The following is a 14606-nucleotide window of genomic DNA, read 5'->3' as shown; positions in this document are numbered from 1 at the left end:
CACACCGAGGTGACATAAGTTAATGCATAAGAATAACTAATGATGGGCGCTTTATACTCCACTAGTAATAAGAGAAATGGAGGGTGTAATTAACATCTTAAGAATCAACAAATAAGGCATATTATGTGAAGGGTACTTACATCCTCCAATTTATAATGTGAGGGGAGCATGGGGCCACACGTAGAATGGTCAACATCTTATAGTGGTGCACTGCGATAAGAGCATCATAGCAGTGCAATATGACGTTATATGGATCCAGCCATTACTGCCACCATCGAGATCTGCAGTTTTTTCCCAGCTGTTTAGTCGCCCTGACAACACTATGCTTTGCACCCGTTCTCTGCGCAGCCAGCAAAACACACGTCACCACAGCGCCCTACGTGCACGTCACGACGATGCCCATGTGACCGGAAGCAATCTGGGTGTTCGGTGCTTCACAGAAACATTAAGAGGACTGACTTGCTGCTCTCCTGCATATTAACACGGCAAGAGCAGGCAAGCAGTTGACAGGAGGAGTACCACCCTTGATGTAGTAAGGAGTTAGGGGCATGCAGGGTGCACTGTTTACGGGCGCAACGTGCTAGTGATTATCACTGGGCACCACTGTAGATACGGACAACTGTTCCTACCGGATGGGCCATTATGCCATTTTGTCCCTCACGAAGCGGTTCAAGGGGGCTTTATTAAACCACATCGGGTAGTGATAATAATAACATATTTCTCATTAGCAGTTAGTTGAATTACCCAAGGTGAACCCATATCCACCTTTGGGATACTGCGCAGCATGACCAAGCGATAATAACGTCACTCTTTGCATGTCTCGCAGCGCTGAGCATAAGGGTCTCTATCACCGCATACAATTGATGGTGATGTCCCCGAGTGATGTGGTGGTGTCCCCGAGTGATGTGGTGGTGTTCCCAGAGTGATGTGGTGGTGTTCCTAGAGTGATGTGGTGGTGTTCCCAGAGTGATGTGGTGGCGTTCCCAGAGTGACGTGGTGGTGTCCCTGAGTGATATGGTGGTGTCCCCGAGTGATGTGGTGGTGTTCCCGAGTGATGTGGTGCTGCCCCCGAGTGATGTGGTGTTGTTCCCGAGTGATGTGGTGGTGTCCCTGAGTGATGTGGTGGTGTCCCCGAGTGATGTGGTGGTGTTCCCGAGTGATGTGGTGGTGTCCCTGAGTGATGTGGTGGTTCCCCTGAGTGGTGCCCCTGAGTGATGTGGTGGTGGCCCTGAGTGATGTGGTGGTGGCCCTGAGTGATGTGGTGGTGTTCCTGGGTGATGAAGGAGGAAGTTGGAGGGTGGAGTTGGAGGGTGGAGTTGGAGTTGGAGTTGGAGGGTGGAGTTGGAGTTGGAGGTGGAGTTGCAGTTGGAGGTTGGAGTTGGAGTTGGAGTTGGAGGGTGGAGTTGGAGTTGGAGTTGGAGGGTGGAGTTGGAGGATGGAGTTGGAGTTGGAGGGTGGAGTTCGAGGGTGGAGTTGGAATTGGAGGGTGGAGTTGGAGTTGGACGGTGGAGTTGCAGTTGGAGGGTGGAGTTGGAGTTGGAGGGTGGAGTTGGAGGGTGGAGTTGGAGGGTGAAGTTGAAGTTGGAGGGTGGAGTTGGAGTTGGAGGGTGGAGTTGGAGTTGGAGGGTGGAATTGGAGGGTGGAGTTGGAGGGTGGAGTTGGAGGGTGGAGTTGGAGGGTGGAGTTGAAGGGTGAAGTTGGAGTTGGAGGGTGGAATTAGAGTGTGAAGTTGGAGTTGGAGGGTGGAGTTGGAGGTTGAAGTTGGAGTTGGAGGGTGGAGTTGGAGGGTGAAGTTGGAGTTAGAGGGTGGAGTTGGAGGGTGGAGTTGGAGAGTGGAGTTGGAGGGTGGAGTTGGAGGGTGAAGTTGGAGGGTGGAGTTGGAGTTGAAAGGTGGAGTTGAAGGGTGGAGTTGGAGGGTGGAGTTGGAGGGTGGAGTTGGAGTTGGAGTTGGAGGGTGGAGTTGAAGTTGAAGTTGGAGGGTGAAGTTGGAGGGTGGAGTTGGAGTTGGAGGATGGAGTTGAAGTTTGAGGGTGGAATTGGAGTTGGAGGGTGAAGTTGGAGGGTGGAGATGGAGTTGGAGGGTGGAGTTGGAGTTGGAGGGTGGAGTTGGAGGGTGGAGTTGGAGGGTGGAGTTGGAGTTGGAGGGTGGAGTTGGAGTGTCGAGTTGGAGTTGCAGGGTGGAGTCGCATGGTGGAGTTGCAGGGTGGAGTTGCAGGGTGGAGTTGTAGGGTGGAGTTGTAGGGTGGAGTTGGAGGGTGGAGTTGGAGGGTGGAGGGTGGAGTTGGAGGACGGAGTTGGATTTGGAGGATGGAGTTGGAGTTGGAGGTTGGAGTTGGAGGGTGGAGTTGGAGGGTGGAGTTGGGGGAGGAGTTGGAGGGTGGAGTTGGAGGTTGGAGTTGGAGGTTGGAGTTGGAGGGTAGAGTTGGAGGGTGGAGTTGGAGGTTGGAGTTGGAGGGTGGAGAGGGAGTTGGAGGGTGGAGTTGAAGTTGGAGGGTGGAGTTGGAGGGTGGAGTTGCAGGGTGGAGTTGTGGAGTTGTATTCAGTAAAACCAAAAATAAAAAACGTGTCTAACACGAAGAAGCTTAATCAGCGGTGTGCCACGATTTCTGTACGCAGTTTATGGCAAGCACGTGGCTCTGCAAAGGGCATCTGGGTATACAGCAGGATGGAGAATCATCTTGCCCATTTAAAAAAGTGCTTGATCTGCAAGTAAAACGAAATATGAGCCCTTTACTCCTACACAACAGAAAGTCTATGTGAAGTTGTGACCGCATTTAGAGCACTTCCATAATGGGTGCATGGTCTTCCCTGGTCATTCACCTGTTCTTTAAATTTTAAGAAAAGTTAGCAATGTCCTATAAAAGAGCAGCTATCTAATGAAAAACTGTTGGTGAATTAAATGTTCTACATGCCTCACGCAAAGCATAAGTGTACCACTCCCGCCAATACATCTTTAGTTAACATCCGAGGCTGGAGATGGACGTGCTGTGTCTAAGAAATACTGTGTGCGTATATGCGTGTTGGAGCGATGTACACGGCATGAACTGACCCTCTGGAGAGATGTCCTATTACCGTCTAGTCCGATGCCTACGTTGGACTTCATAGCTCTCAAGTGGCACCAGGTCATGTGCAAAACCTTTAATCGGTCATACTTTTTAACCGAAAGCACGAGCACGTAGGCGCACTTTAATAATGTTACCAAAACTAAGATGCAGAGGGATTGATTAACAGGGTGAAAGCTCACACTCACCTGGGGAAGCCTGTGCTCGATTATACTGCCTGCCCGCCCCGTTCCGACTTGGTAATCAGTACCGTTGAGCGGAGGGCGGGACTGGAAGAGCCACGGACTTCCAACCACAAGTGCGGTTAGCGCTCTAGCTCTCAGATAGGAAGGGCTATTTAGCCCTCTCATCGCAAGGAGCACGCAGGGGAGCACCTAAGGACGCGCCTAAGACAAGCCAAAGAGAAGCCCGTCCGGACAGGGCCAGGGGCCATGGCTCCAACGTGTTCATCTAATCATGGAGGGCCCTCACTGGAAAGGGTGAGTTATTCTTCTAAAGAACTGTTAGCCATACAGGTGGCCCCTTTGGCTAGTTGTGTAAGAAATGGGAGTTTTCCTCCTGAGGGACAGTTCTCATGTCGTCACTGCAGGTTTCAAGCCCAATTTAGCCATGATAGCTTTGATCCGTATCAACAAATCCCAATAAGGATAGCTCCTTGTAGGCAGTTAGGGTGAAGAAACGTACTCTGTAATATTAGATCATTACCGAAACATCACACTGAGGTCTGGGACCTCATTTCAACTCATCAGTCGGATCTCTGTTTTTTGACAGAGACATGGCTCAAACCCCACTCGGTCCGTGCGATTACTCTTGGGATTCCGGTGGGATACAAAATTGCAAGGTTAGATCGCCCAATCAAGGTAGGAGGCGGTATAGCCATAGTGCATAGGAATGAAATTGCCCTCACCATCTTAGATCAGTATTGTACTACGGATCTGGAGATGATGATTTTTAAGATTGGTACTTCAGAGATAAACAGCTGGAAAGGGGCTCTAGTATATCGCCCCCCGGGTCCCTGTGCGAAGTTTTCAACCTCCCTTATAGAGGCATTGGCCCCTCACGTTAGTACAGGTAGAGATTTCCTTTTGCTAGGGGATTTTAATATCCATAGTGGGTTGAAATATAACGTGGAGACCCAACTCCTCTTGACAGTACTCTCACTGTTAGGCCTCATACAACGTAACATTGGTCCCACCCACCAGGCGGGCCACACTTCAGATCTGGTTCTCTCTAACTCCCCTGCAATTGCATGTCATACACCTAAGCAGGTGAATGTGACTGATCATTTTGTTTTAGAATTTACTATGCCCAACTCCTATAAATCCCCTAATAACATACTATCATTACAAGAAAAGAGGAGACAATGGCACAAAGTAACTCACGAAACCTTTAAGGAAGCTTTTGTTGCACCATACGTTATGCCCAGTGAGAATATTGAAGCAGCCTTATGTAAATACGAGCGAGCCATTCATATAGCTGTGGAACGTATTGCCCCTATGAAATCTTACAAACCCCGTTTGGCCAGAAAGCAGGAAGTTTGGTTTTCAGATCACTTAAGAGCCCTTAAAAGATTAGTTAGGAAACTGGAAAAGGCCTGGAGATCTACACACCAGGAAACAGATAAAACATGTTAGCAAACAGCGATAAGCGCCTATCATAAAGCCATTAGAGTAGCCCAAAAAAATCATATTGCGTCTCAACTTTCGGCTGCTGGGGGTGCTCCTAAAGCACTATATCAGATTCTGGAGACTTTAGTTAAACCGACTGCCTGTGAAAGCATGGATATGGCTTCCCAGCAGTTATGTGATGACATCTCATGCTTTTTCACAGAGAAAATAGATAAGATCTATGTAAAAATCAAATACTTTAATGTATCTAATGTACCCATCTGTCAGCTTAGAATGCCATCTTACGTCATAGAAGAAGCCAGAATTGATACACTCACTAAATTACCGGATATCTCTCTGAAGGATGTGGTGGACGTGGTGAGCCAAATAAAAAGTGGATGTCCATCAGATTGGATTCCAGCCAGAATCATGCCAGTGGTCGGTAAGTTGCTCGGTCTTCAGATTCAGGGCCTTATCAACCGCTCGCTTGCGAAAGGTTGCGTTCCACGTGAGTGGAAAAGGGCATTGGTGAGACAAATCCGGAAGAATACCTCAATCCCATGGACAGACCTATCCAATCTTAGACCCATATCTCTGCTCCCTTTCCCAAGTAAGATCATGGAGAAGCATGTGAACAAACACCTTTCAAATTATATCGAACAAAACGGAAGCCTGGATTTTTCGCAATCCGGTTTTAGGCCAAACTTCAGTACTGAATCGGCCCTGCTTTCGGTAATGGACGACCTCCGCATGTACCAGGATAAGGGTTTTTCGGAGATCCTGGTACTGCTGGATTTATCGGCAGCGTTCGATACTATATCACATGACATCATAATGGGACGCCTTGCAGAGATCAGGTTAGAGGATAGGGCACTGGCCTGGCTGAAGAGCTTTCTGTCCGAACGCACTCAATGTATTAACATGGGTGAATTCAGGTCAGCAGAGGTTAAGATCACTAAGGGGGTGCCACAGGGCTTATGTTTGAGCCCAACCCTTTTTAAAATCTATGTGGCCCCCCTGGCCAAGATCATGAGAGCCTTTGGTTTTATCCCAGTGTCCTACACTGATGACACCCAGCTCCTCTTCCCGTACAAACTCCTCACCTCGTAGGTTAAACAATCTTTCTCCGAAGGCATGAAGGCGGTTTCCCAATGGATGTCCTCTAACTTTCTCCAGTGCAATGTGGGAAAGACGGAAGTCATGTTGTTTGGAGAGGCTAAGCTACAATGGGCCCCAGATTGGTGGCCATCTGACCATGGCCCAGTTCCTGAGCCAAAACAGGTGGTGAAGAACCTGGGGGGGCGTCTGGATCATGAGCTATCCCTGAAACAACATGGAAATAGCCTAGTGGGATCATGTTTCCACGTGATAGGTCTTCTCCGCAAGGTATTTCCACTACTTCCCAACTCCACTCGAAAGACTCTGGTACAGGCACTGGTGCTTAGTTGATTAGACTATTGCAATGGACTGCTGGCAGCCGCAAATGAAGAAGTACTGGACAAACTTCAAGTGGTCCAAAATTCTGCTGCGAGATTGGTCCTTAATGCCCCCCCCCCCAGGTCCCCATCTACACCTCTTTTTGAAAAGCTACACTGGTTTACAGTTCATCAGAGAGTAAAATTCAAAACCTGTTGTATAGTCCACAAGAGTCTGCATGGACTTGGACCCTCCTATTTAGCAGAGAAATGTGTCTTATATGTTCCTGCCCGTACTCTTAGATCGAGGGATCAGCTTCTCCTACAAGTCCCTAGGCTAAGAAGGGCAAGGCAGGGTGGCAAAGCTGTTTCAGTAGTTGGGCCTGTGCTATGGAACACGCTTCCACTCCTGTTGAGGCAATGTTTGGACCATCTGACGTTCAGGAAAAAGTTGAAAACCTTCTTGTTTAAAATGTGACAGGGTCTTTGTATTCTTCCATCACACTCCCCCTTCTCATTACTGACTTTTTCTCCCTCTATATGCTATTTTTGCTTTTTTGGGGCGCAGAGATGCTCCTCCGGGAGTGGAGTCAAGCGCGATACAAACCCGCAAATAAATAAATAAATAAATAAAGTATCAGTTATGGGTATCGGGGGACTTGCACAGAGCGACAGCAAAAGTGCACAGAGGTGAGTTGCTGTACTGCCGCGCATACACACACACAAGTAAGGGATGTGTGCAGCAGTACTTCTTCTCTGGGAAGGAGAAAAGAGCTCAGAGTACCAGCGGCTGGAGAGTTGCACCGGCCGTATGAGAGATGCCAGCCCGTGCAGGTACCAACTGAAGAATCTGGACGACGGCATTTAATGGCAAGCGACTGCACTGGAGCATGGGATCTTTGTTGTGTTGCCTCATTAAAAAAACAGCTCTCTGCATTGCTGTGGCAGGGGGGGTGGGCAGGGGGTGCAGCAGCCTTTGAAGTGTGATTTGGGAGGAGCAGCAGCCTTTGAAGTCTGATGACGAGGCTCAGACAAATTGTGGTGTGCGAGCGGCTTCCTTTCAAGTCTGATGGGGGGGCGGGGAGAAACTGGCGAGCGCGCGCCCGTCGCACATGCACTGGCAATAATCCGCATTCCAAAGCCCTCTTGGTAAGATTTTCTGGTGCCCCTCTATATCTCTCGCCAGCAATGCGCAAGCGTATTGGCAGGCGAGACCTAAAAAAGTACACCTTACCGTTGTCATGAGTGCAAGCGGTTCAAACATGAAACAGATTTCATTTTTACTGTGCATAAGTCTGTTTGTCATGGTGCATTTACCAAAATATAATGGATGTTTCTGTTAACAAGGGAATATCGGTTTCTGACCATTGCTGTATTACAGTAGAGCACAGCTTTCCAAACTGTGTGGCGCGACACGTTACTGTGTTGTGACCAATACATAGATGTGTTGCACGATGCGACACTATGACGTCTGCCGGCCGGCTGATATTAGGGGAATGCGACTCGAGCCATCTCACTCAGTGATTGCGATGTGCAAGGCGGAAGGCGGAGCAGCTGCGGAGCAGAGCCTCGTGGTCAGGAACTCGCTCCCGGTATCCCGAGAATAGGGGGAAATAGCTTATAGTTCAATTGTAAACAAGTGTTTAGACTGTTTTTTAATGAAAAACCCTCTGTGTGTTTCAGTGAAACCCACTTATGGAATCTGCGAGTACTGCCTATAGTGAGGCGTGGGATATTTCCACGGAAGTACGTGCTGTCGGTGCATCTTGCACATTGAGGAGCGAGCGGGATGTTCATTAGAGGTCGATCGAGTGCCTCTGAGCAACTCAGTACCGCCATTCTAGTATCCAGGAATGTAATGAGGGCGGCACATCCACACCATCTAGAGTAACCCTGGGCGTCACGAGGAGGCTCATCTGAATATTATTAATTACTATCACCGCGCACGCAGTGCTCTCGCTCATGAAGGCGTCCAGGCGCTCTCCAATCAGGCCCCCTCGAGACGTGCTTTAGGCGTGTCTCCCGGGAGGCGAATCCATGACTAATCTCTCGTTCTGCAGGCTCTTGTGGCGACTTCCAAAGGGGAGGCGCAGCCCTTGCAATGAATATTAATGCACTGGTGCCGTTTTCTAACTGCGCTCCTGTGGTCTCTGTTGTTTACGCGTTCAAGAATCCACATGGCATAGAATCCTTCGTAGGAAACATCTTCAGAACCTCCTGTTAATGACTGCAACAGGGGAGAGGATGTGTCCTAACAGCTAGAGTGGCTGAGAATCTTGTGATTTTGGGCAAATCACCTATTCTCCCGGTGCCAAAAATGAATGTAACGCAACTGGTGCTCGTGTAAAGCTCTCTGACACCTTTGCGTCGAGTTCGCGCTATATAAAAAAAAAAATACATTTGAATGTGGGGTTGTGTGTGTGGGGGGTTGTGTGGGTGTGTGTGGGGTTGTGTGTGTGGGGGGGTTGTGTGTGTGGGGGGGTTGTGTGTGTGGGTGTGTGTGTGTGGGGGGTTGTGTGGGTGGGGGGTTGTGTGTGTGTGTGGGGATGTGTGTGTGGGGTTGTGTGTGTGTGGTTGTGTGTGTGTGTGTGTGGGTTGAGTGTGTGGGGTTGTGTGTTACACAGTTAGGGGCCTATTTACATGTCCCCTGTGCCACCGGTGCATCAATTTAACCATGCAAACCACCCCAATTAGGTGGTTCGGGCTCGCTCGCTGCTCTCGCTCGCGTTACCGGGTCCCTGAAAATGTTTTCACAAAAAGGTGTGTCACCTACGTGAAAAGTTTGGAAAGCTGTGCAGTAGAGGGTCTTGCTTTATTTGGTGATGCAGTAAAGGTACATTCATGGCCCCAGAGCTGACAATCCTCTCCTGGCGTATCTGTTGTCCGCTTCACCAATGATACCTAGCCCAGATCTGCCAACCCTCCCATGAGTCAGTCAGTTGCGAAACAACAGCTAAACACGTTTTCTTATGTGGTGCCGGTGCAGCGCCTAGAAGCAGACAAATACTTGCTAAATACACATATGCCTTGAGGGGTACCGTATTCGCAGACAAAGCTGAGTCTCCTTTAAAAACCAATGTTGTTTATATACCTGGGTCAATTGCCATTTCCAATAATGTTATTGCAATATACTGCTATAACTAGATGAATAAGGCGCAGTGGCTCTTCCTGTACTTCAGATTGTTTAGATAACATTTGGGCCATTTTGGAGCTCTTGTTGCTTTTATCATTTTTGTTCCGATTTATAATCGAGGTAAAAAGTGCATGATGCTGTTGTTCTAAGTGCGTTTTAAAAAAAGAACGGTGTTTATCTTGAGACAGACAGCTGGCTCTTGGTTGGGGACACACCAGTGGTTTAAACGGACCTGTAGCATTTTTTTTTTCTTTTTTTTGTAGAGGGAGTATACCAGCAATTCTCAAGAGAGATGTAATACTTTTAATTGTAAGGTACGGGCACTTCTAGAAACAAGTAGGGACTCTGCTGGTACAGAGTACCTGACTTCCTTCCCCGCATCCCGGTGGAACGGCTACTGGCCCCCAGCAGCAGACAATGTGCTGCATGGCTAACTACTTATAAAGCCCCTAAGGCGAGCCCGATTGCATTGCAAATGCTTGTTCTTTCTTCCGTTTCATGCGGAAGGAAATGTTACTGGTGTTTTCTTCCACATACTGCAATATAAAAATAAAAATCAATCTTCCAGCGCTTAATGAAATGCTTGGTGCACTGCAATTTTGTGAAAGCGGTAAGTCACGTTTGTAGTGGCACTACCTTTGTGCCTGGTGGGAGTCTGGCGCAGGAAGATGCTGGAAAGGGTCTGGTTGAAAAGATTATAGTTAAGATATTTCCCAGCTCATCAAGAGCACATGTGAAACAATTAACTTCAAAGAAAGTGTGAAGTACAATTGGTAAATTAGAGCTTTGCTAAAACTGCATAAAGAAATGTAATTGAACGGTAAAGGTAGTTTTAAGAAAAATACAGTGACTTATTCAGCAGTAAAAAATAGAGTAGTGGAATTTGGCCCCTTCGATTCCCACGCACATAGACCTTGGAGGGAAAGTGTTGTGGAAATATTTTTACTGCACAAATATATGTTTGAAACGTGCTACGTAATGAATAAACTGCCTTTGAAAATTCTGATAGGGCGGTGTGTTTATCTGTGGCGGTTATGGGCATGGGCTGAATATGAAGGAGAGAAGCAGGAACTTCGAAATCTGTCCAAGTCCAAACGTGTTGTAGTAATTGTTGCCGAGAGTGCGTAAAATTAGAATTCCCCTCAGAGAGTCTGTGCAGGAGCCGCGGGGTGGCGGCAGGGGGCTGGGGTGGGCGCTCTGATCCGCGGGGTGGGCGGCAGGGGTGGGCGCTCGGAGCTGGGACCGCTGCCGCTCGCTTCGGGTGACTGATCTCACAGCAGTTGACTGCACCGAGGACTCCTCTGGGGTTTGGAAAGCAGTCAGTCCCGCGTGCCTGTCTGTCTGGGAGGTTGTGCGCCGTCCAGGGCTGGGATCCCACCTGCCCCTGGCCCCCTGGCACCCAGAGCCAAGAGCAGAGATCCGGGCAGAAGAAGGGTGCAGGCGCCGGGGCTGGGGACATGGAGCTGCGCCAGAGCCTGCGTGCTCGCCGCGTCGGAGTCTGAGGAGCGTCCGAGGGAGCAGGGTCCAGTGGAGGGACGCGAGCAGCAGACAGCGGCGACATCGGGGCACCGAGGACAGAGCAGCTGACTGCGCCCGGGCACCATGAGCTCGACCTTCCCTCTGCCCCGGCCGCTGCGGCGCTCCGTCAGCCTGGCCCCCGCTCGCACTGTGCGCCTGGTGGTGCTGGGGCAGAGCGCCGTGGGAAAGACAGGTAACTCGCTGCCAGCTGTGTGCTTATTCACCGTGTACCGGTTTATTCTGCTCTCTCTTTAAACACGCAGCGCAGGGTGCTGTCTGGCATGTAGGCCAGCCTGAGCCCCAGACAGCACTAGGGCTGGGGAATCCGCTCTGCCAAACACTGCTTTGTTCTCTGTGCTGTAACCCCAATTTCCCCCAGAAGTCGGACACATAAAGGGCTGATTTTTATAGCTGTGAGTCAAGGGAGTAGCCAGAAAAATGGCACCAAGCAAGTCATTGCGACCATTCCCAGAAGAGTTTGATTGTCCCTCCAGAGTATCTACCCATTCATCCTTTCATCCTTCTACCCACCTGCTGATATTCATCTTTACATTCTGTAATCCATTCAGCCTTTTATCTAACATTCAGTCTGTCACCATTCCGTCCATCCCTCCGCTCAGCCATATCCAAACCTATCCATCTACCTTCAAACCTATGCATCAAGCATATTCATCCTTTCACTCAATCATCCATCCTTTCACTTATTCATCTCCATCCATTTTTCCACTCACCCATCCATCCACCATTTCACGCACACATCCATCCATTCACCCTTTCACTCACACATGCATCCATTCACCCTTTCACTCATCCATCATCCACCATTTCATACAGCCTTCATCTATCTTCACTTTCACTCATTCATTCTTTCTTTTACACATCCGTGCTTACATTCATCCGTTCACTCATCCAGCCATCCTTCTTTTCACTCATCCATTCATCCACCCTTTCAACCCATCCATTATTCATCCATCACCCTTTCACTAATCATCCATCCTTTCACTCACTCATCTTTTCTCTCATCATCTATCTATCCACACTTTCACACATCCATCCATCCTTGCTCCCTTTCACTCATCTATCCTTCCATCAATCCATCTATCCCTTCACTGACCAACCCAGCCATCATTTCACCCATCCATCCATCCTTTCACTCAGTCACCTTTTCACCCTTTCACAGTAATTATGAGCCTCTGTCTGCTGAATTGCAGACAGAAGAGGCCCATCAAATATCCCACCCATGCTGTAGCTGCTAAAGCGGGGATGGGCAGAGGTCGGGGTTTATGACCCCCTTGCTGGGGGTGCACCACGTATATTTATTTACATGGTCAGGTGATGTTAGACTCTCGTCGACCCTTCTGAAGAGGAGTCGTATTGTATTATTAGGGCTGTGCTAACACTTAGGACAGCAGCGTTGCTGTTATTTTAATGGGAAAGCACCTGCCCTTCCCAGCAAGGCTGCTTCCTGTGGCTCTTGGAATAGTATCTACGCTTCATTTAATGAGACTGTATAGGCACTTCTCAGTAGCCTGTAATAGGATAGTACCTGCGCTTCCCATCCGGGATGCTCTGCGTATAACTGCGTAAGACCCTCACTTCTGAGCAAGGCTGCTATGTCTCAAAGGGAATCACCTCACTGGTCAGCAAGGCTGCTACGTCTCAAGAGGCAGCACCTCTCAGCAAGCTTGGTATGTCTCATGGGACAGCACATGCACTACTCAGCAGGGCCACATTTTGTTCATGAATTAGGTTGAAAATACCAAACCACTCCGACTAGACAAATTCACAGAGATGGCGGCCTGCAAGGGATAACAGACTACCATGTCCATGATTTTAAAAAACTATTTTTTTGAGGAAACTGGGCTGCTTATATTTTATTTTTTCAAACGGAGTTTTTCCTGGAGCCCTGTCTACTCCTTTGAAACTTTTACAAAAATTCATAAAGGAGAAGGGAACGAAAAGTAGCACATCCTCTTTGAGAATCAGTTATCACCCTCACTTGTGAGTTGGTAGATTTTCAATAGTTCGTGGCAGCGTCATGGTTGCAAACCATTGATACATTGGATAGCAATTCGGTATTTGGAAGGGACACCCCCGGTATGCCCCTTCCCACTACCAAATCAGTTTCTAGTCTCAATCACATTTTAAGAGTCGGGAAAACTTTAGCAGCTCCTAAATTTGGATTCATCCTTTTAAAAACTTTCTTTGCTGCCACAAACTCCAATTCGAGGTGTTTGTGATAGTAAAATTGGTTGGTTCATCTGGCCCTGTTTTCCTTGTAACGAGATAGCACCACCGGTGCTTAGCTAATCTTCTATATGTTTTAATGGGCTAGAAATGTCATTCTCAAGAGGGCTACATTTAAAGGAGCAGTACCAAGAGGTTTCAGCATGGCTTCTTTTAATGGGCCTTCTTCCCGTACCTGCTTTTTTCAACAGGGCCTCTCTTTGCTTAATTGTATAGAAATCACACTTCTCAGAAAGGGTATTTTCATGGGACTGTGCATGCAGTTCTCAGCAAGACTATATTTCACGAGACAGTACATGTACTTTTCAGCAAGGCTGCATTTCATGAGACTGTACATGCACTTCCCAGCAAGACTACATTTCATGAGACAGTACATGTACTTTTCAGCAAGGCTGCATTTCATGAGACTGTACATGCACTTCTCCGCAAGGCTACAAATCATGGGACTGTAAATGCACTTTTCAGCAAGGCTGCATTTTATGAGACTGTACATGCACTTCTCTGTAAGGTTTATTTCATTGTACTCTACATGCACTTTTCAGCAAGGCTACATTTAATTGGACTCTACATGCACGTCTCCGTAAGGCTACATCTCTTGGGTCCTTACATGCACTTCTCTGCAAGGCTACATTTCATGAGACTGTACAAGCACTGCTCAGAAAGGCTACATTGCATGGGAGTGTACAGGCACTGCTTAGTGAGTCTGCATTTCATGGGACTGTACATGCCCTTCACAGCATGGCTGTTATAGTGGGACAGCATCTGAACTTCTCTGCAAGACTACATTTCATGAGACTGTATGTGCACTTCTCCGCAAGGCTACATATCTTGGGACTGTACATGCACTGTTCAAGAAGGCTACATTTCATGGGACTATACATGCGCTTTTCAGCAAGTCTACATTTCATGAGACTGTATGTGCCCTTCTCTCTAAGGCTACATTTCATGAGACTATACATGCACTTTTCAGCAAGTCTACATTTCATGAGACTGTACAGCACTTCCCCATAAGGCTACATTTCATGGGACTGTACATGCACTTCTCTGCAAGACTACATTTCATGGGACTGTACATGCACTTCTTTGCAAGGCGACATTTCACGAGTCTGTACGTGGACTGCTCAGCAAGGCTACATTTCTTGGGACTGTACATGCACTTCTCCGCAAGGGCACATTTCATAGAACTGTACGGGCCGGGACCAGGGTTCGATTCCCGGCGCGGCAGGTTTCTGGACCAGGGCCAGCGGACTCAATAATTCTCTCGCCTCGGTGCCCACTCTGATCAGCGATCACACTCGGCAACTCTGGGCATTAGCTTGCCTCATCTTCACTAACGGCCCCACCAGACCGCCGGGGATGCCTGGTCTCACCCTGGAGATACCCATTAAGGGACCATCTCTCAGGGAAGCCAGGAAGGGTTTCGCAGCGGTCGAAGCGCCTTGGGACCCTCCGGGTAAGTAGTGCGCTATATAAATGCCTATACACACATACACACATACACACATGCACTGCTCAGCAAGACTACTTTCATGGGACTGTACATGCACTTTCTGCAAGGCTACATTTCATGGGACTGTACATGCACTTCTCAGCAAGGCTCCATTTCATGAGACTGTACATGCAC

The 14606-nt window shown here is 48.4% G+C and overlaps 1 protein-coding gene across 1 annotated transcript in view; it reads left to right on the top strand.

The window, feature by feature from the left end:
• The first annotated feature begins 10259 nt into the window (after positions 1 to 10259).
• Positions 10260 to 14606, top strand: part of LOC147733284 (ras-related and estrogen-regulated growth inhibitor-like) — a 382108-nt gene continuing 377761 nt past the window's right edge. The window contains exon 1 of the mRNA XM_086957842.1: positions 10260 to 10928. Within this exon, the coding sequence (XP_086813968.1) occupies positions 10820 to 10928 (109 nt within the window). The 5' untranslated portion in view covers positions 10260 to 10819. The remainder of the gene's footprint in view (positions 10929 to 14606) is intronic.

Source organism: Lissotriton vulgaris, chromosome 2_1 (assembly GCF_964263255.1).
Source record: "Lissotriton vulgaris chromosome 2_1, aLisVul1.2, whole genome shotgun sequence".
Classification (NCBI taxonomy): Eukaryota; Metazoa; Chordata; class Amphibia; order Caudata; family Salamandridae; genus Lissotriton; species Lissotriton vulgaris.
This window is presented reverse-complemented; position numbering and strand designations above follow the sequence as displayed.